The sequence below is a fragment of the Cebus imitator genome, unplaced genomic scaffold, assembly GCF_001604975.1.
Source record: "Cebus imitator isolate Cc_AM_T3 unplaced genomic scaffold, Cebus_imitator-1.0 Scaffold306, whole genome shotgun sequence".
Classification (NCBI taxonomy): domain Eukaryota; kingdom Metazoa; phylum Chordata; class Mammalia; order Primates; family Cebidae; genus Cebus; species Cebus imitator.
Genome location: NW_016107621.1, coordinates 842,284 through 869,978, shown reverse-complemented (window position 1 = coordinate 869,978; position 27,695 = coordinate 842,284). Strand labels below are relative to the sequence as shown.

The 27,695-nt window shown below is 47.7% G+C and overlaps 1 protein-coding gene across 2 annotated transcripts; it reads left to right on the top strand.

The window, feature by feature from the left end:
• Nucleotides 1–757: 757 nt before the first annotated feature.
• Nucleotides 758–22,108, top strand: LOC108285747 (carcinoembryonic antigen-related cell adhesion molecule 5-like). 2 transcript variants are annotated; one of them, XM_037729421.1, is made up of 10 exons: nt 758–961; nt 2,171–2,530; nt 7,148–7,426; nt 7,813–8,070; nt 9,785–10,060; nt 10,433–10,687; nt 12,617–12,895; nt 13,300–13,554; nt 17,937–18,054; nt 19,788–22,108. In XM_037729421.1, exons 1-9 carry the CDS (start codon nt 898–900, stop codon nt 18,026–18,028), a joined length of 2,118 nt encoding a protein of 705 aa, XP_037585349.1. In that variant the 5' UTR covers nt 758–897; the 3' UTR covers nt 18,029–18,054; nt 19,788–22,108. The 2 variants fall into 2 exon arrangements, with proteins under 2 accessions (XP_037585349.1, XP_037585350.1); XM_037729422.1 differs by lacking the exons at nt 7,148–7,426; nt 7,813–8,070; nt 9,785–10,060; ... (1 more) ...; nt 17,937–18,054; nt 19,788–22,108 and having other exon boundaries at nt 759–961; nt 12,617–12,852; nt 13,300–13,491.
• The last annotated feature ends 5,587 nt before the right edge of the window (nt 22,109–27,695 follow it).

The following is a 27,695-nucleotide window of genomic DNA, read 5'->3' as shown; positions in this document are numbered from 1 at the left end:
CCTGTGAGGACCCTGCTCTGCCAGGGGTCCCTGTGGAACTTCTGACTCCCTCCCAGTACCACCATGGGCGAGGGGGCGGGGTAACCACAGGACAGTCAGCCTCACAGAGGACAGAGACCACCCAGTATGGTCACGAAGAATATGGACAGGCCCTGAGGCACAGCTCAGCCAACAGACACGGAGAGGGTGAGTCCCCCTGGAGCCCTCCCCAAAGACAGCAGAGCCCAGAGCCTCCCACCTCCCTCCACCACTGTCCTCTCTTTCCAGGACACACAGGACACTTCCCCCTCCACAGGCAGGAGCTGGGGCCTCCTGAGACCCCTGGGGCTGGGTCTCCATCCCTGGGTCAGAGGCCAGGCTGGTGACACTGGAGACAGAGGGCTGGTCCCTCCCCAGCCACCACCCAGTGAGCCCTTCTCTATTCCCCAGAGCCACCTCTGTCACCTTCCTGCCAGGTGTCATCCCACCTTCCCAGAGCACTGGAGAGCATGGGGAGACTGGGGGCCCAGCTGGGTTTCTCTGTCATGGAGGAAAATAATCCCCCTGGTGTGACAGCCCAAGGACAGAACACAGCAGAGGTCAGCACTGGGGAAGGCAGATTGTCCTCCCAGGGGATGGGGTCCATCCCTGCTATTCAAAGCTTTGTCTGGGAAACCGAAAATAGAAGGGGAAAAGGAGGAGGGACAAAAGAGGCAGAAATGAGAAGGGAGGGGACAGAGGATTCATGAATAGAGACCACACCCATGGCCACGTGATCCTAAGAAGTGCTCCTGCCCTAGAAGTAGACTCAGGGCAGAGGAAGGACGGACAGCAGACCAACAGTCACGGCAGCCCTGACAAGAGCGTTCCTGGAAACCGAGCTCTTCTCCATAGAGGACAGAGCAGGCAGCAGAGACCATGAGGCTCCCCTCAGCCCCTTCCCACAGATGGCGCATCCCCTGGCAGAGGCTCCTGCTCATAGGTGAGGGGAGGACAACCTGGAGGAGGGTGGGAGGAGGGAGCATAGAGACTGGCTGGGGTCTCCTGGGGAGGACAGGGTTCTGAAAGGGACAGAGGGCTCCTGTTGGAGCCTGAATAGGGAAGAGGACATCAGAGAGGGACAGGAATCACACCAGAAAAATCACATTGAGCTGGAATTGGAAAGGGGCAGGAAAACCTCAAGTGTTTGATTTTCCTAGTTAATCATTACTGGCCACTACATGTTTAAAAATTATAATAATTGCATCAGATGACACTTTAAATAAAAGCATAGCTGGGCGCAGTGGTGCATGCCTGTAGTCCCAGCTGCTCGGAGGCTGAGGTGGGAGGATTCTCTTGAGTCCAGGAGTTCTGGGCTGTAGTGCGCTATGCCAGTCAGGTGTCCGCACTAAGTTCAGCATCAACATGGTCACCTCCTGGGAGCGGGGGACCACCACATTGCCTAAGGAGGGGTGAACCGGCCCAGGTTGGAAACGGAGCAGGTCAGAACTCCCGTGCTGATCAGTAGTGGGATCGTGCCTGTGAACAGCCACTGCACTCCAGCCTGGGCAACATGGAGACCCTGTCTCTTTGGAAAAAAGAAAGAAAGAAAGAAAAAAGCATAATCCGGGCATACAACACTGTCCTCACCCGCCTACCACAGACACTGGCAAGTAAACCCCAGGCCGTGCAGGGTCCTGGGAAGGCTCATGAGCTCATCCACAGGATCTGCAGCCTGTCCCAGGCATTGGGGTGCAATCAAGATCACACAAGTTCCTGTCCTCACAGAGCTTACACTCTCCTGGGGAGGAAGACAGACACGCAAAGAGATCTAGAATGTGAGGTCAGGTGTTGACACGAGCCCTGGAAGGAACAGAGCCGGGAAAGGTCAGAAAGGGAAGACCCAGGGTCTCTAGAGGAGGCGTCAGGGAAGGGGTCTCCCAAGAATCCCCTGATGTGAGCAGGATCTGAGGGTGGTGAGGAGGGAGCCGTGCAGACCCCTGAGGAAAAGGATTCCACACAGGGAAATGCCAAGGTCAGAGGTGCTGAAGGAATGGGGGTCACACTGCTGACCTTGGTCCAGTAGGACACACACACACACACACACACACCCTAAGGTGGAGGGGTGGAGACCTACTCAGGACCCAGGGCCCCATCCTTCCATCCCAGTGCACAGTCCTAATACTGACTGATGCTCTCTCCTGTCTCCCAGCCTCGCTTCTAACCTTCTGGAACCCGCCCACCAGTGCCCAGCTCACTATTGAATCCGTGCCATCCAATGCTGCAGAGGGGAAGGACGTTCTTCTACTCACCCACAATCTGCCCCAGAATATTAATGGCTTCAACTGGTACAAAGGGCAAGGTGTGGACGGTACCCGTCGAATTATAGGATATGTAGTAGCAACTCAACTAACTACCCCAGGGCCCGCACACAGCGGCCGAGAGACAATATACCCCAATGCCTCCCTGCTGATCCAGAACGTCACCCTGAATGACACAGGATTCTACACCCTGCAAGTCATAAAGGTGGATCTTGTGAATGAAGAAGCAACTGGCCAGTTCCGTGTATACCGTGAGTATTTCCCCATGATCTCTGGGTGTTGTGGTCAGTCTGCTTCCCACACACGGGATTCTCAGAGCTGGGCTGTGCCTGTGTCCCCCTCTGCATTACATCCTGTGTTAGGGTTTTGGCATTTAGTGCAGGACACACACAGGGGAGGTGAACTTCAACAGATCAGAATCCCCTTCCTGCATCCAGACCCTGCAGACACTCGCTGCAGAGGAAGGACAGTCTGATGGGGGGACTGAGCAGGGGGAGGTCCGTCTCAGCCAAGCACCCCATGGTCTCCCCATGCACCTGACCCTGAGAAGACCCTGGAGAACTGGGTCAGGGCTGGCCTGAGGGGCCCCCTGGGATCCTCACTGAGAAGCTCTACTCTTCCTAGAGCTGAGCCCCTGTGCAAAGCCTTGTCCTTGGTTCCTGATTCCAGGTGATCCTGGGGAGTCTGTGCCAGGGCTGTGTGGTGGCCTCCTGGGCAGGGCTGACTGGGAGCAAGGATGTGACTATCCAAGGGCCATGACTCCTGGAGTTGGCCACCAGCCGGGGCCCAGCACCCAGAGCCTCATCCAGTCAAGGACAGGAACTCTTCCTTCACTTGAGGCTCAACATGGAAAGGACAAGTGGAAAAAATTACTAGGACATGAGCCCACTGCCCTGGGGGACACAGGTGGCTCCCTGGGAAGTTCAGAGTCCCCAGGGGGAGGAATAGAGGAGAAGATGCTCCTGGCAGCCGCTTGTCCACCAGGGATCAAACCAGGGTCCTCTCTCTTGGAGGCAAATAAACATAAATGCTGTTCATTTGGGCAGCTCCTCTGTGCAGAAATGAGGTCAACTAATTGGAAATATTTTGAGGTTAATTCACAAACAACCTCACAGCCAAATAGCACTTATCCTACTTACTGAAAGGAAATTGAGGGGCAGGGAGACAGTCACTAACAAGGGTCACACAGGCCATAGGTGGCAGATTAGAGACATGTGAGGCCCGTCTGCAGCCAGAGCCGCCCCCTCTCCTCCACCGGGGGTGGGGGGCTGTTTGTTATGAGGCATCTGCAGACCGATACCCGTCTCGGGTTTGCTTCCTTTTGTCTTGGGCATCCACAGCTCAGAGAGGGAGATTCTGGTCTGGAGAGTGAGAAGTAAATAGAGAATTAGTCAGTTTTACTCTAGAACGAAATCACCTTAACTGGCAAGGTCAATGCCAGGATTGTCCAGGCCTCTCCCTTAGATCCACAACCCTGTCACTGCACCTGAAATCCTATGTTTCTCAGTGTGTCGGTATCATTCCCATAGGGGGATAAAGTAAAGGACTTCGCTTTCCCTCCCCACTCACACTCTGCACCAACACAGGCTCTCTCATGAAGAAATGAATGAATAGATGGATGGATGGATGAATGAATGAGGGAATGAATGAATGAATAAATGACCCACACCCTCTATAGAGACTGGATCCTGGATGCAGAATCCCAGGAGGTTCTGGCCACACCTGTTCCCTGTCCATCAGGGGCTGAGATCCACGTTCCATCCCTTTGACCAACCCCCTGTCCCAAAAGTCACCCTATCTCATATGACTCTGGGGTTCCTTGGCCATGGGAGTGTTTTCATGGCTCCCTAGTCCTGGTGGGGATAGTCAAGGGACTCCTGGTCCCTGGGGTCTCTGAAGTCACTATGCCCTGCACGGCTCACTGCCATGGGTGTTTCTGACTGTCTCCTGTTCCTCCATGTTCCTCATCTTCCTCCCTCCTCATTCCAGCTAGGATGCTCATCCCTGAACATCCTCCTCCACTCTTAGGTCTTCCCCAGACACTCCCTTGAACAAGGATGGCTGTCCTGTTTCCTTCCCATTCATGCTGTGGCCTGGCCCACCTCCAAAGCAATAGGAAAAGCACAGAAATCAGCCCAGAGCAGCCACCCCTGCCAGGTTCTACCAAAAGCCAATGTCAACAGGTCACCAGGAGAATGAGCTTCCACTGTGTCCCTGCTGAGGGCTCTTTACCTCCATGAGACCAACGCCTGGAACAGGCCACAGGACAGGGACGAGCGACTCCTCCATCCGCCCTCTACACTGACTCACCAGGGGGTCAGAGACAGAAGTACAGGTCTGCAGTCCCAAAAGCCCACATGCTCATTTCACCCATTTCACTACCTACTCCATCTTCATCCCGGTGTGGGGCTCACGTCCTCCAGTGGATCCCGGGACCTCCCCCAGGTGGAGCTGGCCAGGCAGGTGCTGTCTGATGGGTTTGCTGCCCATTTCACATACACCTGTGTCCCCATGATGATGCTACTGTCATAAGGGTCCCTGGGACTGAGAAGTGCACCAGTCACTGATGTCTCCCTCAGACTCTGCCCAGTTATACAAACTTAAACTCTAGTTGTGTTTTCTGAGGTTGAGAGGAGAGGAAGAGAGCATTTCACATGCCTGTTTTGGGCTCCTCCCCTATTTGCCTAACTCTGCACAGGAATTAGGGGCAGGGAGCGCTTTCTAAATTCACTAACATAACACAGACCGCTTCTGCTAATTTGGCATCATTCCTCTATTTATGCAATTGACACACCTAAGACTTCCTCTCTGACCGGTTCTGTTCTTCTGACAGGACTCACACCGCTCTCTCTACTCAGGGAGCCACTGATTTCAAACCTTCTGCATTTTCCTTTGCGCATGATGTGATCCCACTGGAACTCACTGCAGACCCAAACCTTAGTATACGATCAAGAAAAGAACTACTTCCGGCAATTGATCTTAGACCTTAGGCCATTAGTAACAATTTCCACTTATGGAAAAAAAAATTAACGTTTCCCCCAAATTTCTTTCTTTTTTTTTTTTTTTTTTAATTTTTTTTTAATTTTTTTTTAATTTTATACACCTTACCCTTTTTTTTTTTTTTTTTTTTTTTTTTGAGACGGAGTTTCCCTCTTGCCCAGGCTGGAGTGCAATGGCATGATCTCGGCTCACCACAACCTCCACTTCCCGGGTTCAAGCGATTCTCCTGCCTCAGCCTCCCAAGTAGCTGGGATTACAGGCATGTGCCACCATGCCTGGCTAATTTTATATTTTTAGTAGAGACGGGGTTTCTCCATGTTGATCAGGCTGGTCTTGAACTCCTGACCTCAGGTGATCTTCCCACCTCAGCCTCCCAAAATGTTGGGATTATAGGCATGAGCCACCACGCTCAGCCACTCCTGAAACATTTTAAAAGGCAAATTATAGTATTACAGGTTGAGTATCCCAAATCCAAAAATCCAAAATCTGAAATGCTCCAAAATCCAACATTTCTTTGACCACTGACTTGATGTTCAAAAGAAATGCTCACTGGAGCACTTTGGATTTTGTATTTTCAGATTTGGGATGCTAAACTGCTAAGTATACAGCAAATATTCAAAAAATAAAAAACAGTCTGAAATCCAAAACACTTTTAGTCCTGAGCCTTATGCATAAGAGACACTCAGTCTGTAATGAAATACAGGCACCAAGCTGAACAGCAGGTCTCTAGAACCTCCTCATTCTGCGTAACTGAAACTGCAGACCCACTGAACACCTCTCCATCCCCCCACTCCCAGCCCCTGACAACCACTGCTATACTCTCTGGTTCCATGAGTGCACCTACTCTAGGAACCTCATATAAGTGGAATCCTACAGTGTCTACCCTGTGAGTGGCTTCTTTCATTTTGCAGAATGTCCAATGGGAGAAAATGTTTGCAAAACTTCTTCTCAAAGTTCTGTCTTATAACTCAAACACACATGGTCCATAAGAGCCAGATTTCCAGCAGTTCATGCTCCCCCTTTTCTGCCAGTCAGTTCTGCATTTGCAAACATCCACATGTGTTTCTAGAAAAATCCACAGCATCCTCATCTGCCCTTTGCAAAGGGAGAAGGGACATTAAAAATCAAAGACAAAGAACATGGTTCTGCTGTTAAATCCAGGCAGCCCTGCCTGTCCCCTCACTCTTTTCTAGATCATTCCCAAAACTCTGCTCTATCTTTAGGGGTCACTGGCTCAAGTCAGTCATCATCCAATATCTGGGGAAACTACCCCACCTTATGCCTCCACTGCCTGATGACTGAACTGACCTCCAGGCTGGCCCCTGTGTCCCCTGGGTTATTTCTGCTGAAACATCCAGTCCTAGGCCAGGCTGCTCAGTACCTTCAGAGTTTCAGGACAATGGGAAGTCCCATCATTATCCATTTCTAGGATGTCTTTGCAAAGGGAAACCACGTAAAAAACACACCTAGGGTAACAAAGTAGGACCGAAGATGGAAGGGACCCCGCACCTGCACATTCCGGGTGAGGACCCCAAGGTGGGCCAGGGAGTCAGCTGGTCAGGGAGGGACCAGGAGAGGCACCAGGGGTGGTGACCGCCCCCCCCCCAGTCCTGTGTCTGTTCATAGCCCAATGCTGCTGCTCAATTTACACTTGAGAAAGTCTGTGCTTCTCCCACACAGAGCAGGCAGCCTCACTATCTCTGAGCTCTCAGATCGTCATGCATCTGTCTTGCGACACACATGCCAGCCATTGGCTTTCAAGGACTCTGGTGGGCTGAGAGGTGGGAGATGCCAACTCTGATTGAAAGATGCCTGTGGAGGAATCACAGGTGCCACACAGGGCAATCTTCTCTCTGTTTTCTGCACAGCGGAGCTGCCCAAGCCCTACGTCAACAGCAACAACTCTGACCCCGTGGAGAACAGGGATGTTGTGGCCTTAACCTGTGAACCTGAGACTCAGGACACAACCTACCTATGGCGGGTAAATGGTCAGAGCCTCCCTGTCAGCCCCAGGCTGCAGCTGTCCAGTGACAACAGGACCTTCACTCTATTCAATATCACAAGAAATGACACAGGACCCTACGAATGTGAAACCCAGAACCCAGTGAGTGCCCACCGCAGTGACCCAGTCACTCCAAATGTCCTCTGTGAGTATCTCTGTTCCTCTCTAGCCCAGGTTGCCAGCACAAATCCACACAGATGGAGGCAGGGTCTCTCAGTCTCTCTCAGGTTCAAGCACACAGACTCTCACCCCTGGGCATCCAGGCTGTCCGTGACTCTCTGCCCCAGGAAAACCTGGACAGGCCAAGCTTTGACCAAGAATAGGAGGGGAGGAGCTGCTCCTGTCCTGGGAGGCTCAGGGTCCACAGCGTGAGATGGCAGAAACAGGTGAATGTCTCAGACTCAGGCTCAGGTGATGTTGGGACATTAGGGTTGTGACTCAGCTCAGAGGGACACTGTGGTCCTTCCACAGAGCAGGAGCTTCCCCTTCCCTCTGATGACATCACTTGTGGCTTTATTCTCCTTGCTCCAGATGGCCCGGATGCCCCCACCATTTTCCCTCTAGACACATCTTACAGATCAGGGGAAAATCTGAACCTCTCCTGCCACGCAGCCTCTAACCCACCTGCAGAGTACTCTTGGCTTGTTAACGGAACATCACTCCAGATAAACACACAGGAGCTCTTGATCCGCAACATCACTGTGGATCACAGCGGATCCTATATGTGCTATGCCCAAAACTCAGCCACTGGCCTCAACAGGACCACAGTCAAGATCATCACAGTCTCTGGTAAGTGGATCCATGAAACGGACATCACGTTTTGAGGTGGAGTCTATCTGGTTTTCAGAGAAGAGCCAGGAAGAAAGTTTCTATCCCAGCCTGTGTCCAATGGGCACAAGCAAATCCCAAATTCTCTCCCGAACCTCCTCAATTTGTCTCTACACACTCTTCCCCTTGTTCTGGTTTCTCATGGCTGACCCTGGGTCCAGCCTGGAATGTGGGGAGAAGGCTCCCTCACCCCCAGAGCCCTGTGTAGTAGAAGAAGCTTCAGAGAGTGTGAAGGAGCAAGGGTTCTCAAAGTCAAGTTGCCTCTCTCTGTCACCAATATGTCTCCTGTCACCTCTTTGTGTTCTTTTGCCCACTCCATGAGCTGCCCAGTGAGTGCCCACTGCAGTGACCCAGTCACTCTGAATGTCCTCTGTGAGTATCTCTGTTCCTCTCTGGCCCAGGCTGCCAGCCCAAATCCACATGGCCAGAGGCAGGGTCTCTCAGTCTCTCAGGTTCAAGCACACAGACCCTCACCCCTGGACATCCAGGCTGTCTGTGACTCGGATGAGGCTTTGAAACAAGCTCATGCTTTTTCCCTGAATGAGAGGAGGAAGACCCTTGGATGAGGGAGGAGCAGCTGAGACTCTGCTCCCTGCTCTGCACCGGCTCCCCCAGTGACTGGCCCTGCCCTGACTCCACCTGGGGTGGGACCTGGATATGTGGAGAAGGAGCCTGGGTGGCCTGTCCTGAAGTCGGCTAAACCAAGCTGCCAATCAACATCGAAGCCTCCTTTGGTCCCAGTCAGGCTGCAGGAAAACGGAAAGAGAAGGAGCCTCAGGGCAGACTCCTGAGCTGTGTCCTGGCTCTGACGTCACCAGCCGTATGAGGCTGTGGGCACAGGGCATGAGATACAGCACAGAGAACAGTGAGTGATGCACACTTGGAGAAATCGGGAGATTCACCCACAGGGGCTCTGCATGGTGGAGAAGGGGCAGTGCCAAAAGTTGTGTATTTATACAGAGGGTGACAGTACACATCTAACATAAGACTTACCGTCTTCACCTTTCCACACGTGCAGTTCAGAGACATTAAATATGTTCCCCTGTTCTGCTGCCATCACCACCATCCACCCGCAGAACTCTTTTCTTCCTCCCAAAATGAAACTCTGATTCCATCAAACTCCTGGGCAGAGCTGCCCCACCCGTGGCCCAGTCTGACCGCTGACTTGTCACCTCTAGACTTGCTTGGCCTCCTGTGCTATTTCTGCTCAAACACCCATCCCCATCATCACCCACCTCTAGGATGTCCTTAAATAGCAAAGCCTCAGAGAAAACACACCTTGGCCGGGTGGTGCAGGACAGTGCAGCTGGGAGAAACTCAGCTCCTTCAAATTCCAGGTGAGGACCCCAATGGGCCAGGCAGTCAGCCAGTCAGGGAAGGACCAGAAGTGCTGGGGGCTGTGACCCCCAGTCCTGTGTCTGCCCAGAACCCAATGCTGCTGCTCAATTCACACTTGAGAAAGTCTGTGCTTCTCCCACACAGAGCAGGCGGACTCACAGTCTCTGCGCCCTCAGATGATCATGCATCTGTCTTGTGACACGCACACCTGCCATGAGCTATTAAGGACTCAGTTGGGCTGAGAGGTGTGAGATGCCAACTCTTATGGAAAGGTGTCCAGGGGGAAGAATCACAGGTGTCACACAGGGCAATCTTCTCTCTGTTATCTGCACATCAGAGCTGCCCAAGCCCTACATCACCAGCAACAACTCCAACCCTTTGGAGGACGAGGATGCTGTGGCCTTAACCTGTGAACCGGAGACTCAGAACTCAACCTACCTGTGGTGGGTAAATGGTCAGAGCCTCCCTGTCAGCCCCAGGCTGCAGCTGTCCAGTGACAACAGGACCCTCACTCTACTCAGAGTCACAAGGAATGACGCAGGACCCTATGAGTGTGGAATCCAGAACCAATTGAGTGTTGACCACAGTGACCCAGTCACCCTGAATGTCCTCTGTGAGTACCTTTTGCTCCTCTGTGACCCAGACTGCCAGTACAAATCCACCCAGCCAGAGGCCAGGTCTCTCAGTCTCTCTCAGGTCCAAGGACAGAGACAGTTGCCCCTGGACACCCAGGCTGGCCCTGCCCCCAGTAAACCCATGCAGGGCAGTCCTGACCAAGAATAGGAGGCGAAGGGCTGCTTCAAGTCCACAGCCGTGATGAGAGAAACAGATGAATGTCTCAGACTCTGGCTAAGTGGACACATGGGGGTTTTGCAGGGACTTCAGGGTTGTGACTTGGCTCAGAGGGACACTGTGGCCCTTCCACAGACCAGGACCTTCCCCTTCCCTCTGATGACATTCACCTGTGTATTCTCTTTGCTTGCAGATGGCCCAGATACTCCCATCATTTCCCCCTCATACAGCCATTACCATCCAGGGGTAAACCTCAACCTCTCCTGCCATGCAGCCTCTAACCCACCTGCACAGTATGCTTGGCTGATTGATGGGAGCCTCCAGCACAACACAGGAGAGCTCTTTGTCTCCAACATCACTGAGAAGAACAGTGGACTCTATACCTGCCACGCCAATAACCTGGCCACAGGCCGCAACAGGACCACAGCGAAGACAATCACAGTCTCCGGTAAGTGGATCCCAGGACCATGAGCAGTACATTCTGGAGTAGAATCTGTCTGGTTTTCAGAGAAGAGCCAGGAAGTAATGTTCTTTCCCAGTGTGCATCCCGTGGGCACAAGCCAATCCCACATTCAATCCTGAGCCCTCCCAATTTGCCTCTACAGACCCTCTTCCTCTTGTTATTCTGATTTCTCACGGCTGACCCTGGGTCCAGCCTGAGAAATGTGGGGAGGGCTTCATCAGCCCCGAACCCCATGGAATAGAAGGGGCTGATGAATCCCACTCCATAGGGCTCAACTCCAGATGGCCCGGACACCCCCACCATTTCCCCTCCAGACTCATCTTACTGTTCAGTAGCAAACCTTTCTTCACAGAGTGGGAAAAAGGGTCTCAAGGTCAAGTTGCTCCTCTCTGTCACCAACATGTCCCTTTCTGACACCACTTTGTGTTCTTTTACCCACTCCATGAGCTACAAGGAACATCTGAGGCTTTAAAACAAGCTCATACTTTTCCCCCAAATGAGAGGAGGAAGCCCTTTGGATAAGGGAGGAGCAGCTGAGACTCTGCTCCCAGCTCCACTCTGGGGTCCCCTGGTGACTGGCCCTGCCCTGACTCTACCTGGAGTGGGACCCAGGCATGTGGAGAAGGTGTTCAGGTGGCCTGTCCTGAATCTGGCTAAGTCAAGCTGCCAGTTGAAGCCAAGCCTTTCCAGGGTCAGCCTACGGGGAAATAAGAAGAGAGGGACCCCTGAGGCAGACTCCTGAGCCATGTCCTGGCTCTGACATCAGTGGCTTTATGAGGCTGTGGGCACAGCACATGGGACACAGCACAGAGGACAGTGAGTGACGTACACTTGCAGACATACAGAGATTCATCCACAGGGACCCTGCACGGCAGGGAAAGGGCATTGCCAAAAAGTGTGTATTTATAGAGGGGGTAAGACTACCAGCCACTATATATATCTAATATAAGATGCCATCTTAACCGTTCCATGTGTGCAGCTCAGCAGTACTAAATATATTCCCACTGTCCTACTACCACAGAACTCTTTTTTCTTTTCTTTTCTGTGGAGACGGAGTCTCGCTCTGTCGCCCAGGCTGGAGTGCAGTGGCTCAATCTCAGCTCACTTAAACCTCCGCCTCCTGGGTTCATGCAATTCTCTTGCCTCAGCCTCCCAAGTAGCTGGGATTACAGGCACATGCCGCCATGCCCCCACTAATTTTTTGTATTTTTTTAGGAGGGACAGGGTTTTACCGTGTTGCCCAGGCTGGCCAAACTCCCGAGCTCAGGCAATCTGCCCGCCTTGGCCTCCTAAAGTGCTGGAATTACAGGCATGAGCCACCTTCCCTGGCCAACAGAACTCTTTTCTTCTTCCCAAAATGAAATTCTGTTTCCATCAAACTCTTGGGTAGAGCTGCCCCACCTGTAGCCCACAACCTGACCCCTGAACCCACCTCTAGACTTGCTTCTGGTCTCCTCTGCTGTTTCTGCTCATGCACCCTCCCCATCATTGCCTATCTCCAGGATAGCCTTGAAAAAAAGGCTCAGAGAAAACACCTCAGCTGGGTGGTGTGGGACTGTACAGATGAATGGGATTCAGCACCCACAAGTCCCCAGGTTGGCCAGGCCGTCAGCCATCAGGGAAGGACCAGGAGAGGTGCTGGGGGCTTTGACTCCCAGTCCTGTGTTTGTCCACAACCGGATGCTGCCGCCCAATCCACACTTGACAAAATCCGTGCTTCTTCCACACAGAGCAGGCAGCCTCACGGTCTCTGAGCCTCAGATCATGGTGCATCTGTCTTGTGACACACACACCTGCTGTAGGCTTTTAAGGATTCGGTGGGCTGAGGGGTGGGGGATGCCAACTCTGATTGAAAGATGCCTGTGGAGGAATCACAGGTGCCACACAGGGCAATCCTCTCTGTTATCTGCACAGCGGAGCTGCCCAAGCCCTACATCAACAGCAACAACTCCAACCCCGTGGAGAACAAGGATGTTGTGGCCTTAACCTGTGAACCGGAGACTCAGAACTCAACCTACCTGTGGTGGGTAAATGGTCAGAGCCTCCTGGTCAGTCCCAGGCTGCAGCTGTCCAGTGACAACAGGACCCTCACTTTACTCAGCATCACAAGGAATGACAAAGGACCCTATGAGTGTGAAATCCAGAACCCAGTGAGTGCAAACCGCAGTGATCCCGTCACCCTGGATGTCTTCTGTGAGTATCTTCTGCTCCTCTGTGGCCCCGGCTGCCAGCCCAAATCCACCTAGCCAGAAGCCAGGACTCTCAGTCCCCCTCAAATCCAAAGACGCAGACCCCACCTCTGGATACCCAGGCTGGCCATAACTTCTTGCCCCAGGAAAACTTGGGCAGGCTCAGCCTGGACCAAGAATAGGAGGGGAGGGGCTGCTTCTGCCCTGGGAGGCTCAGGGTCCACAGCCTGTGATGGGAGAAGCAGGTGAATGTCTCAGACCCAGACTCAGTGGACATGAGGGTTATGGTTTGGACTTTTTAACACAGGATTGGGACAAGACTCAGAGGGACACTGTGGTCCTTCTACAATCAGGAGCTTCCCCTTTCCTCTGATGACATCACCTGTGGCTTTGTTCTCTTTGCTCCAGATGGCCCGGACACCCCCATCATTTCCCCTCCAGACTCATCTTACCGTTTAGGAGCAAACCTCAACCTCTCCTGCCACTCGGCCTCTAACCCACCCCCGAAGTATTCTTGGTATATCAATGGGACGTTGCAGTCAAACACACAAGTGCTCTTCATCCCCCAAATCACTTCAAGTGATAACGGGGCCTACGCCTGTTTTGTCTCTAACTCAGCGACTAGCCGCTATAATTCCACAGTCAAGAAAATCACAGTCTCCGGTAAGTGGCTCTCTGGAGCATCAGCATCGCGCTTTGGGGTGGAGTCTGTCTGAGTCTCACAAAAGAGCCAAGAATTGGACACAAGCAAATCCCAAACCCTATCCTGAGCCCTCTCACTCCATCTCAGCAGATTCTCTCCTCCCCTTGCTTCTCTAATACCTCATGGCTGACCTCGGGTCCAGCCTGGGAAGTGGGGACAAGGCTCTCTCAGCCCCAACAGGCCCCCTATAGTGAAAGGGGCTTCATAGTGCAGGAGAAACTATGTTGTGCAGAAACCCTTCTGTCACCTCTTCGTGTTGTTTTACCTACTCAATGAGCTACAAGGAACAAGGAGGCTTTGAAACAAGCTCACACTTTTTCCCCAAATGAGAGGAGGAAGCCCCTTGGATAGGGGAGGAGCAGCTCAGACTGCTCCCTGCTCTGCTCCAGCTCCCCCAGTGACTGGTTCTGCCCTGACTCCACTTGGGGTGGGACCGGGGCGTGTAGAGAAGGTGTCCAGGTGGCCTGTTCTGAATCTGGCCAAATCGAGCTGCCATTCCACAGCAGAGCCTCCCCCAGGTAAGGTTTCAGGGAAATGGGAAGCGAGGGAGCCTCGGACAGACTCCTGAGCTGTGTCCTGGCCCTGAAGTCACTGGCTGTATGAGGCTGTGGGCACAGCACATAGGACACAGCACAGAGGACAGCGAGCGACACATAGAGAAATGGGGAGATTCAGCCATGGTGGCTCTGCATGGGAGGCAGTGCCAAAAAGTGTGTATTTATAGAGAGGGTGAGACTACCGGCCACTGTATCTATCATAAAACTTAACATTAACCATTTCTAAGTGTACAGTTAAGTGACACAGTATAAATATAAATGAAGTATATTGCCGGGCGTGATGGCTCACGCCTGTAATCCCAGCACTTTGGGAGGCTGAGACAGGTGGATAACCTGAGGTCAGGAGTTTGAGACCAGCCCGATCAACATGGTGAAACCCTATCTCTACTAAAAATACAAAATAAAAATAATTAATTGGGCATGGTGGTGGGCGCCTGTAATCCTAGCTACTCAGGAGGCTAAGGCAGGAGAATCACTTGATTCTGGGAGGCAGTGGTTGCAGTGACGTGAGATGGCACCACTGCACTTCAGCCTGGGTAACAACTGAGACTCCGTCTCAAAAAAGAAAAAAAAGAAAAAGAAGTCAAGTATATTTATACTCTTGTGTAATCATCACACTATTCATTTCCAGAACTTTTTCATCTTACCATACTAAGCCTCTGTACCCAATAAACAGTAACTCTCACTCCTTCTCCCCCTAACTCCTGGGAACTTCCTTTCTACTTTCTGTCTCCAGGTAATCAAGTATTCTAACTATCTTATATAAATGGAATTCTATCATGGTTATCCTTTTGTGTCTGGCTTATTTCACTCAGCAGAGTGTCTTCAAGATTCATCCATTTTGCACCATGTATCACAATTTCATTCCTTGTTAAGATGGAATAACATTCCGTTGTATAGATACGCCTCATTTTCCTATCCACTTATCTTTCAATGGACTTTTCAGTTGTTTCCACCCGTTGGCTCTTGTGAGTAATGCTGCTGTGAACATCAGTGTACAAATATCCGTTCAAGTTGCTGCCTTCGATTCTTTTGGCTGTATGTACAGAAAAAGGAATTGGTGGATGAAATGTTAATTCTTTAATTTTTTGAGGAACCACCATACCATTTTCCACAGTAGCTAATATTTCACATTTCTACAAGCAATGCACTAGAGTTCCAATTTTTCCACCTCCTTGAGAACACGTATTGCTCTGTGTTCTTTTTTTATGAAAGCCATCCTAATGTGTGTGGGGTGGAGTATCACTGTGGTTTTGATTTGCGTATCCCTAAGTCTTCGTGGTATTCAGCATCTTTGCATACGCTTGTTGGCGATTTGTGTATCTTTCATGGAGAAATCGCTCTTTTAGTACTTTGTCCATTCTTTTCATTGGGTTTTTGGATTTTTGCGGTTGTTGATTTAGAGTAGTTCTTCATATATTCTGGAAATTAATCCCCTATCATATGTATGATTTGCAAATATTTTTCCCATTTCATAGGTTGCGTTTTCACTTTCTCAAGAATGTTCTTTGATATATAAAAGTTTTTTGGCCGGACGCGGTGGCTCACGCCTGTAATCCCAGCACTTTGGGAGGCTGAGGCGGGTGGATCACTAGGTCAACAGATCGAGACCATCCTGGTCAACATGGTGAAACCCCGTCTCTACTAAAAATACAAAAAATTAGCTGGGCATGGTGGCGCGTGCCTGTAATCCCAGCTACTCAGGAGGCTGAGGCAGGAGAATTGCCTGAACCCAGGAGGCGGAGGTTGCGGTGAGCCGAGATCGCGCCATTGCACTCCAGCCTGGGTAACAAGAGCAAAACTCCGTCTCAAAAAAAAAAAAAGTTTTTAATTTTCAGGGAGTCCAGCTTATCCATATTTTCTTTTGTTGCCCATGCTTTTGTTGTTATAACCAAGAAATCACTATGAAATTCAATGTCATAAAACTTTTTTTTTTTTTTTTGAGACAGAGTCTCAAAAATAGATAGGGCCTCACTCTGCAGCCCAGTCCAAGCTAGAGTGCAGTGGTGCCATCGTATAGCTCACTGCAGCCTCAACCTCCCAGGCTTAAGTGATCCTCCTACCTCAGCCTCTTGAAAAGCTGGGAATGCAGACATGTGCCATCATGCCTGGATCGTTTTTTAAAGAAATTTTGTAGACATTGTGTCTCCCTATGTTGCCTAGGCTGGTCTCGACCTCCTGGCCTCAAGCAATCCTGCTACTTGAGTCTGCCAAGGTGCTGGGATTAAAGGTGTGAACCATCATACCTCCGTTTTCATTTCTGATTTTAGTACTTTGAATCTTCTCTTTTTTCTTAGTCAATCTAGTAAATGACTGTCGATTTTGTTGATCTTTTTAGAAGAATCAACTTTTGGTTTCATTGATTCCTTCTCTTGTTTTTCTATTTTCCATTTTCCTTATTTAAACTCTAATCCTTATTATTTCCTTCATGTACTATCTATGGTTTGAGGCTGTTCTTTTTCTATATCCTAAAGTGGTAAGGCTAGGTTGTTGATTTGAGGTCTCTCTTTATTTTTAATGTATTTACCTTTTTAAATTTCTCACACAAGATTCTTAACTTCTCTGAGCCTTCAATTCTTCAACTGAAAATCGTAGTAATTCTCATCACCAGGAAATGAGGGAAAAAATGAAAATTGCAATGACAGTGCCTGTTTCATAGTATTATTTTAAAGATTTAATGTAATATTTGATTAAGCCTTCAGCAAAATGCCACACACAGAGGAAAACTTCACAAATGTTGGCTGCTGTTATGACTACCGTTACCATCAGCTTGAAGTCAGGCAGTCCTAGAGTCATATCCTAGATCTACTTCTCACTAATCATATCACTTTGGGTAGGTTTTTTCACCACTCTAAGCTTCTGTCATTTCATCTGTAACATGGAAATCATGTCTAACCAACAGGGTTATTGTATGGATCAAGTGAGATACCAAAAAATCGTTTACAGTAGCTAACACGGCATTAACCGTCAGCCCGAGTTGACTGGTGAGAGCTAAGCCCCAAATGAAAACCCACCAGGACATGGCTACTGGCTAAAAATGAGAGAGAGAGAAAAAGTTAAGTGCAAAGAATCAAGCCAAGTATGTTAGTTTTTATCCACTGAGATGCAGCCAAGATGGGGTTAGAGGTGCAAGATAATTTATTGGGGAAAACAACCACGAGGAAAGGCAGAGCAGGAGTGGGCGGAGTCTGAGAGCCCGCAGACCATGGTGGAGATGATTCCTGAGAAGGAGAAAGAGGAGAGAGTCTCAGATCGTGACGCGGTTCTCAGAGCTTCCACAAGGCTGACGGGGAGTCCTCACCCATAAGAGAGAAGCAGAGTCTCCCAGAACTGAGATTTCATTCCCCTGCCGGGAGCCCGTGAGAAGCGAGTTCTGTGTACAGAGGACTTAGTAAACACAGAAGGCTCCAGCCTGGGCCTTCTGTCAATCAAGTCCCTGTCACAGAGACCCCACAGACTCGTATTCATGTCTCCCTCCACTGAGACACTGAGAAAAAGATGCAACCATGACAAGATAGAAAGTTCTAATGAGACGCAAAAATAGCAATCGGTCTTTCTAAAATTTCAAAGCCTTCAGAAATATCCGAGTGCAGAAAGGCCATGATGGAATTGACAGAAGACTGACCACCAACTAGAAACACAGTGAGAGAGAAAACATGTGAACCTTCCTGCAAAACGAATGCATTCCTTGAAGGAACAAGTAGAGACTTCATGCCGAGAGCTGGTACCGGGGGCACCCCGCTGTAAAATAACATCACCTTCACTCCCTCTCTCTCTTTTTTCAGTACCAGACAGTTCTGTTGTCTCAGCTGGGACCACTGTCAGCATCATGACTGGAGTGCTGGCCGCGGTGGCTCTCACAGCAGCCCTGGCGTAGTTTCTGCATTTCAGGAAGACTGGTAGGTATGGTGGCCTTTCCTCTTGTTCTGTTTCCTGCAGTGCTGACCACCATGCTCGGGAGAGGGAAAGGACTTCTTCACCTGTATCTGGGACTGGATCTTCTCCTCCTGCCCCTAAACTCCTGCTTCTCACACTAACTCCTGCATGTCTCCTCTTCCCGACTCTTCATGCTCCCTGTACTCCACTGTCTATCCTTTTTTAATGCCTCTCACTTAGGTCATTTTCTCCATTTCCATAAACCTCAACAGCTGCTCAAAGTCCTGCTTGACCCCTTGCTGCCAGTGTCTGAAATCTTCCTTGCATATGACTGCCTCATTAACTTCCTAAAATCTAGTTCACTCACACACTCAAGAAGCCACAGGGGCTACTGCGGTCTATCAGATAACTTCCAATTTCTTCTCTTTTTTTTTGAGACGGAGTTTTGCTCTTGTTACCCTGGCTGGAGTGCAATGGCGCGATCTCGGCTCACCACAACCTCCGCCTCCTGGGTTCAGGCAATTCTCCTGCCTCAGCCTCCTGAGTAACTGGGATTACAGGCATGTGCCACCATGCCCAGCTAATTTTTTTTGTATTTTTAGTAGAGACAGGGTTTCACCATGTTGACCAGGATGCTCTCAATCTCTTGACCTCGTGATCTACCCGCCTCGGCCTCCCAAAGTGCTGGGATTACAGCCAACTTCTTCTCTTTACGAATCCTTCTCACTTCCTTTACCACCGCACCCTTGTATAATTCCGTCATCCTAATTAGATGTCTCCCTACACATCCCTGCCTCTCCACCCCTTATGTACACAGAATTCTTAGTTCCAATGTTACACCTAAAAACATGTCAAACAGGGCGATCTCCCTCCACCAACTGCACTGTGGATTTACCCACACCCTTCATCACAAGCAGCTTCTGACCTCATGGAGAACAAAGCCTGTAGCATTAACATGTGAATCTTAAGCTCAGCACACAGCCTGCCTGTGGCTGAGAACCTTTTCCTGATGACCAATTTATGTGTTCATAAGAGATACAGAAATAAAGAGGGCAAGGTCCTTCCCTTAGGAAACACAAGTTCTATGACAGGAGACAAACCAGAAAAATAATCATAATACCAAAATAGAGAGGAGTGAATGCCACAAGAAATCAGAGAAATCTGGTGGGAAATACAACTACACGTTGGAATCACTCAGAAACATTTTGTAAAATGGATGCTTAAGCCCCACCCATAAATTCTCATCTACTGGTCTGGAGTGGGACCCATTGGTAATTTTTAAGCCTCCCCAGATACTACTAATGTGTAGCCAGGAAGGAGAATCCCTGTTCTAATAGGAAGGACTTAGGGCTGAACCCATGATTTTCAGCGAGGAGTATCAGAAGTGCGTATGGAGATTTTCAACACACGTAAGCCTATACTTTGTTGGCCCTGTTCATTAATGGGCTCCCCCAATAACTCAGTAATCTAGTTGAGAAACAGAAGCTAAATGGAAAGGCCACCTTATTTGATATGCTAAATTATATGGGAAGCATTGTCAAATGATGAGTGATGCTAAATCTCTAAGCTCCATTTATGGGTATGTTATTGATGTGAGTATTCCAAAGATTATGTAAGAAATTCTAGAAATCTAATAGGTTATCAGCCATAATGTCATACGCCACAGAAGTAACTAAATTTTTATGTAAGTTGTGTTCTTATTATAATAAACTCTCATCAGATTTTTAACCATGCTCATTTTAAATCTTTTTCATTCACAGACAGCTGTGATTCTACCTTAAAGCATTTGCAACCAGCTACAGTCTAAAATTGCTTCTTTGTCAGGGATATTTATAGAAAAGACTCTGGCCTGTACTCTGGAATACAAGTTTCTGATAACATACAGATCATATCATTGGACTGTCTGAGAATTTCCAAAACTTTAATGAACAAACTGATTGCTTCATGAAACCGTCCACCAAGATCAAGCAGAGAAAATAATTGATTTCACAGGACTAAATGAACTAATGAGGACAATATTTTTATGATTTTTTATTTGAAATTTTGCTGATCCTTTAAATGTCTTGTTTCCCATATTTCAGGAAAGATTTTTTTAAGTTATCCATAGCTTACAGCAATTTGATAAAATATACTTTTGTGAACAAAAATGGAGACGTTTACATTTCCTTCCTACGTGACTGCTCCAGACTTGGGAAACTATTTATGACTGCTAATATTGTATGGTAATATAATTATCACACAAGTTCAATAAAAATCTGATTTTTTTATAACAGAATACATTTGAAAACATTGGTTATATTACCATTCTATTGACTAGAATGTCATATTTTAGGATATACAGAGAATAAGCCCCTAAGTACCGCAGACAAAGTCTGGAGTCAGCCTTAGTTTGGCTTCCTAGTGTCAAGAGGTTTCTAAGTTTAATCTGAGATTCCTTATAAAAACTTCCAGCAAACCAAACCTTTAAAAAGTCTGTGTGGTCAGTCTCCACTGTTGCTGCAGTTATATGAAAAGAATGAGGCCAAGTTTGATGAGAATAAACTTATTTTGAAAACAAATTTGCCTTATTGGGATTATCTTTGGTAGAAAGAGAGATGCCTATGGAGAGAAATTATATTGAAAAGAAAAACTATAGTACACCTGTTATGAGACTGTCGCTTTGTACATTGTTACGGAGCTTCTATTATCCACCTGTAGACTAGAGTGGACCCTGAATTCTTCCAGTGTCTCAATCCCATTTTCTCCCATGGAATCGCTAAGAACAAAATCTGCTCTGTTCCTGAAGCTCTATAAGCTAGAGATGGACAACTCAACATAAATTTCATGGGAAAACACTCGTGCCTAAGGTGTGGGCCACTCAGAGTTCACCAATATGTTCAACGCCGTAACTACAGACACTGAAACTGCAAACCAGGACAAGAAGTTGACAACTTCGCACTGTGGACAGCTTTCCCAAGACATCAGAACAAGACTTCCCGTCATGATGAGGCTCCTACCCTGCTTAATTTGTCTTTGCTCATGCCTGCCTCTTTCCCTTAGTAGGATAATACTATAATTAGAATTTCATAGGAAGTAGCTTCTGAAGGCAGCTTAACAGAGTGTCAGATCTATCATGCCACCCCCAAATTTTTACATAAGAGATCCTTTAGTCCACTCAGTGGCTGCCATTAGCAGCATCTTTAACCCAACTCTTTGTTCAAATGTACCATGGTCCCTTTTAGAGTTACACTTTTGGACTCACTTGTTCTCATTCCCTGCTTTAATGTAACCCAGCCACGAGATGCTAGATAATGGAATTGCTTCCTACTAGCTGAACAGGACGAAGTCTGTGCTGTTTCTGACGCTTTCTGTTTAACATAGATAAATACAGAGACTCAGTTGCAGAAATTAACAAACGTGCTGCTTGGTTAAAATGGGTAGACTCCTCCGGCTCATTCTTTGATCTATTCCATTTTAGTTGGTTTGCATCTTGCCTAAGGTGCACATCCCAAACTCTTGTTGTTATCCTCCTGATAGTCACGCTAGTAGTCTCCCTGGTGTGCCGTATTCTCTAAAAGCTTTAAACGTTTCCATGCAGCTGTCCCTCAAATGTCAAATCGTATCTCTTTGGCTGGAATGACAAGACTCAAAGGAACGAGGGATCAGGAGGACATCATAACCTATGAATGATGGAAGCCCAAACTGATGGTAGCTGAGAATAATGTCAGTGCTTTAAGTTTTGGTCGCACTTCACCTAAATGAGAGCATAGAGACTCCAGAACAGGGCCACTGATGCTAAATGTTACGTACTCCAACTGAAATTTCAAGAAAGCAGATAGATCCCAAAACAGACCAATTAAAAAAAAAAAGGAGATTCCAATCTACTTGAGTTAACATAAGAAGGAAGTCCCCTTTGCTTTTATTTTTATAAAAAAGTAATCTGAATTAACCTGATGTTAACCAATCTATTTATTTCCACTGCTCTTTTCTTGTTCAAATTTGACAAACTCACTGTTCTGTTATTGTATTGCTCAGGGGGAGCTATCGCTGTATTTTTAAAGGGGAAGCTGCCTTAAATTATAAATCCCAAATAAAAGCCAATTTGATGTACAACTGAATGTGTTGTAACTTTGTTTTATGATGCACATTCACAGCCAGTGATGGCCAGTGGAGTCGCTCAGACTTCGTCATTCTCACCCTGACCCTCCTGCCTTCCTCTTTCACTTACAAGAACCCTTCTGATTACACTGAGCCCACCCAGATTATCCAGAATAACCCCCCATCTCAAGATTCTTAAATTCATCTTATCTGCAAAGTCTTTTTGCAAAATAAAGTTAACATGCACTGGCTCCAGGGATCAGGATGTGGATGTTTTTTTAACTTATTTAATTTTTTTAAATTATACTTTCAGTTCTGGGGTACCTGTGCAGAACGTGCAGGTTTGTTACATAGCTATACACATGCCATGGTGGCTTGCTACATCCATCACCCTGTCAAATACATTAGGTATTTCTCGTAATGCTATCCCTCCCCAATCCCCCCACTCCCTGATATCCCTCCCCTAGCCCCCCACCTCCTGACAGGTCCCGGTATGTGATGTTCCCCTCCCTGTGTCCATATGTTCTCATTGTTCAACTCCCACTTATGAGCGAGAACATGTGGTGTTTGATTTTCTGTTCTTGTGTCAGTTTGCTGAGAATGATGGTTTCCAGCTTTGTCCATGGACATTTTTAGGAGGCCATTATTCTGCCCAACACCAGTACCTTTATAAACTTCACCCACGACAAAAATTTGCTTTGCCTTCTTTCTGTGTATCACAGAAATAAGAAAGTGCATGTATAAATGAACAAGTCCTTTTACGTCCACATAAAACCTATACATGCTTTCTCTTAATTTACACATACCAGTCCCAGTTCTGCCCTGTTAACTTATACACGCACTTTCTTATTTCACTCTTCTTCGGTCTTTCTCTTTACATCTTATAAATTTGGATAGTACAGGGACAAAAATAATGACCTGGGCCAAAAGAGGGGATTCCTTTAGCAGGAACATTCCTTTAGGTACATTCGTTTAGTAATGTACCCAGCGTCGCCCAACTCCATAATTTAATCTCATCCTGCACTTTATCCGGGAAGAAGACACCCTAAGATTTCTGTCTGTGCACAAAGTTTAAGGTGAAACACACCAGCTCTGCTATGAGCTGGCTGGATGATCCTGGACCACTCCCTGCACCTGCCTCAGCCTCTTCTAATCCGCAGTATTAGGGTGACTCTTACTGCATCAGAAAATGACACTGAAAGAGTAAATTAAGACGTGTAAGGCTTTGGACACAGAGCCTGGCACCTGATGAGCCCTCGGTAAACATTTCTTTCAGTCCTTTTCTTTCATGATCCTATTTATCTCACCCTCACCCATCTGCTCCTTCATGTCCTTTCTCTTCAGCAACTTACTCCATCTAAGCTGCCAGTTAGCAAAGAAGCCACACTTCCCATTCTCTGATGACTCTGCTGGAATGTTCTTGTGGTGGAGTCTGTTATCCACACAAGACAGCCCACATTATTTACACGGAGAGGTCTGGTTAAAACGAGTCCTTTTTATGTCCACATAAAACCTATACATGATTCCTCTTAATTTACACATACCAGTCCCAATTCTGCCCTGTTAATTCATACACGCACTTTCTTATTTCACTCTTCTTCCGTCTTTCTCTTTAAACCTTATAAATTCGGATAGTGCAGAGATGAAAATAATGACCTGGGCCAAAAGAGGGGATTCCCTTAGCAAGATGAATGCTTTCCTTTAAAAAGATGAATGCTTGGCAGGGCATGGTGGCTCATGCCTATAATCCCAGCACTCTGGGTTTGGGAGGCCAAGGCGGGCAGATCACCTGAGGTCGGGAGTTCAAGACCAGCCTGGCCAACAAGGAGAAACCCCCATCTCTACTAATCAAAAATTAGCTATACATGGTGGTACATGCCTGTAATCCCAGCTACTCAGGAGGCTGAGGCACGAGAATCGCCCTTGCGGTGAACCGAGATTGTGCCATTGCACTCCGACCCAGGCAACAAGGGCAAAACTCCATCTCACACACACACACACAAAAAGATAAATGCTTTCTTTTGGCATAATGAATGCTAATTTGCAAGGCACCCCCTCAAACCTGTTTCTAGGCTTGCTTGGCTTTCAGAAAAATCATTTGACTCTAGGACGTATTCTAGACCCCAGGAGGTAACAACCGACAGAAGCCACACCCACTCTGCGTATGCCTGGTGCTGGGTACAGGCATTTTCACAGAACGCTGTGCATGAATTACTGCTCCCCAGCCCTTCCACTCCTAGAGGGTAAGCCTCCCCCTTCACCATCTTCATCTCCAGCTGGCCTGCCAGGACTCTGGCTGGAAAATACCTCCCCACCCTGCATGCCCAGGATGGCACCTTTGCCTATTCCCATAATTACAATAGCTCACACTGATGCAGCACTCGCTTTGCACCAGGCACTATCCTAAGGGCTTTCCAGGTATCTCCAGTCCTCACAAAAAATCCTGAGCGCTATCACCTCAGTTTTTACAGATTAAAGAAAACTGAGGCAGAGATGTGAAGTAATGTACCCAGCGTCACCCAACTCTATAATTTAACCTCTTCCTCCACTTTATCTGGGCAGAGGACATCCTAAGATGTCCAAGGTCTCCTGAATGACATCCACCTTCCAGAATGATTTTTGTCCCCTCTACTCTCAGGGCTTGACAAACAGCCAGCATTTTGTTTTCTGTCTCACCCACACTCACAAATGCTCACACCTGCATAAAAGCTGGCTTTTATGAACCCCAATCTCTTTGGGGAAAAAATAGGGCCAGGTTCCCTGTCCTCATAAAAAGACATTTTTACTCAATTGTCAACTATTTGTACAGCCATTTTCTGGCCATAAATGAGGTACACGAGGAACAGTAAGTGTGTAATGAGAAGGAAGCAGGAAAAGCCTGAGTTCCTGGAATGGTCACAAAGGGGAGAAGACTTCAAATCCAGAAAACAGTCATAAAACACACCCAGAGTGTGTGGCTTTTGAGCAGTGACAGCCCCACCTGTCTCCTTCCATGCTTGGTAGCCTCTGACTTCCTTCTCAGCCTCTCCCACCTGGCCTTGCTTTCTTAAAGCAATACTAACAGCTTGGGAGCTGGGGCCAGACCAGAGCACACAACACTGAGTGGTGGGGTGGGAGGACCTGACTCACCTAGGTACACATCACCTGGCAGGAAATGGTTTAGTGAAGGCTCTGCAGAACTCATGGTGATTATTCAAAATGAGTGACTGAGGCAAGTGTCTAAATTTTTATTGAGCCAGACCTTGAGGGCACGCCCTGGGAAAACACAGGTCACAGAAAACCTCTGTGGCTTGTGTTCTCTCTAAAGAGGTTTTCAGAGGCCTTAAAGGGGGAAGGCAGATAAGAAGAGGTGGGCAGGCGGAAGAATGATTGATCTTGTCTTTGTTCTGTACCTGGAAAGATAAGCATTACCAGCCTGAAATCCTAAGGACTAAAACTAAAGCCTTAGGAGCTAGGCTGAGATTTCAGAACTAAAGTTGCAATCGACACGTCTTGTTATATGGGAGGATGTACATCTTAAAAGTTTTGAGGCCAGCAAGAACAATTTATGAGGGTAGTCATCCAGAAATACCTAAGGCCTTTCGCCTTCCTATGGAGGTCTGGCTAATGCACAATCCTTTGACACAAGGTTTTGTAGTAACAGGGATCCACCTGGGGAAATGATAGTGGTGTTGCATGACTTAGTCTCAAAGCTTAACTTTCCCTTTGACATAAAGAGGGTCCTGAAGTCTTTTTTCCCCCTTACATTTACTTGCTATTCTTTTTTTTTTTTGAGACAGGGTCTCACTCTGTCACCCAGGCTGGAGCGCAGTAGCGCATTTATGGCTCACTGCAACCTCCATTTCCCAGGCTCAAGCAATCCTCCTACCTCAGTCTCCCAATTAATAGCTGGGACTACAGGCCCATGCCACCCCACCTGACTAATTTGTGTGTGTGTGTATTTTTTGTAGAGATGGCATTTCCCTATGTTGCCCAGGCTGGTCTTGAACTCCTGAGCTCAAGTGATCCAGCCACTGCATCCTCCCAAGATGCTAGGATTACAGGCATGAGCCACTGCACCTGGCCAACCCCCTGAAAGATTTTGAGGACAAAATCTTTCAGAGAAAGCATTATGGAAGATATGAGTTTGTGGTTCTATGTTTCATCTGATCCTACATATCACTAGGAAGGCTCATTCCTAGGAAGTTATGGTGTCATAGAGAGGGGGATGAAGTTGAAGCAGAAAAGGGCCAAAGCCATGTTACTGGAACAAAGGGAAAGAAACTGTGGAACCCTGTTGAGGCTACACAGCTGCCTGTTCAATTAAAGCAATTCTTTGAGCAAGCATCACCCTGTTTACGTTTTATGTTGGCTCGACTGGAATATCTGGAGCAGTCTACCAACTAATTTCTCTAGACTCTCTGAAGCACGTTCAGATTGCAGTGGCATATTTCTCTGGATTGCAGTCTGGATTAGGTGTTCAAGTGAACCTTTTGAGCAGTCCACACAGCAGCAGGCAGGAGGGTTGTTGGTCTGTAAGTTGTAATTTCTCCTGAAGTTCACTTAAATTGTCTAGCTTCAGGTTGCAGAGCTTTAGGAAAAAGCATTGTTTTAATTTCTAATGATTCCAAGTCAAAAAACAGAAGAAAAATTGGAAAATGTTAGTTTCAAGACCTGCAGCCAGGAGAGAATTCAGGATTCAGTCCAAACAGTAAGGAAATAACAAAACTCAAAAACGAGTGACACCAGAATTTAGTATCAGCTGTACTGTAGTTTCTTCTGAAACATAATGTTTTCTCTCTCCAGTTCCTCATTTTTACCAAAGGCAAATTATAGGAGGACCGAAGTTATTTGGAAAATAAGTTTTAGTCTCATAATTGGCCTGAAATGTTGATTTTGGAAAGTTTGTCAAATATGGAAAGTTTAAGACACTTGTTCAAAATTGGTCACAAGTCATTGTAAAATAATAGTCATTAATCTAGCCAAAGTGATAATTGAAAAATTTTAAGAGGGAAAAATCTTTATTCCTTTTTTTTTTTTTTTTTTTTTTTTTTTTTTTTTTTTTTTTTTTTTTTTTTGAGACAGGGTCTCATTCTGTCACCCAGGCTGGAGGGTAGTGGCACCATCACACCTCACCACAGCCTTGATCTCCAGGGCTTATGCAATTCTCCCAACCCAGCCACCTGAGTGGATGAGACCACAAGTGGCTGCCACCACACCTTGCTAATTTTTCTGTTTTGTTTTGTTTTGTTTGTACAGACAGAGTCTCTATTTGTGGCTCAGGCTGATCTCACTCAAAACTCCTTCGCTCCAGCCATCCTCCTGCCTCAGCCTCCCAAAGTGCTAGAATTGTAAGCATGAGACACCATGCCTGACCAGCAAAAACTCATTCTTTGAGCAAACTTTACTCTGAGAGGAGATTTTGTTTTCCAAATAATCATAAGGCTTAATAAAGACATCATGAGATAAATGGAATCTCTCTCTCTCCCTACTTTTTTCTCAAAAGGTAAACAAAAAACTTTGGGGCCGGGCGCGGTGGCTCAAGCCTGTAATCCCAGTACTTTGGGAGGCCGAGGCGGGTGGATCACGAGGTCAAGAGATCGAGACCATCC

Coding starts and splice junctions, on each gene's coding strand:
- LOC108285747 (XM_037729421.1), top strand. CDS start 898: ATGAGGCTCCCCTCAGCCCCTTCCCACAGATGGCGCATCCCCTGGCAG. Junction 962..2,170: donor GCAGAGGCTCCTGCTCATAG/GTGAGGGGAGGA, acceptor CCTGTCTCCCAG/CCTCGCTTCTAACCTTCTGG. Junction 10,688..12,616: donor GAAGACAATCACAGTCTCCG/GTAAGTGGATCC, acceptor TTATCTGCACAG/CGGAGCTGCCCAAGCCCTAC.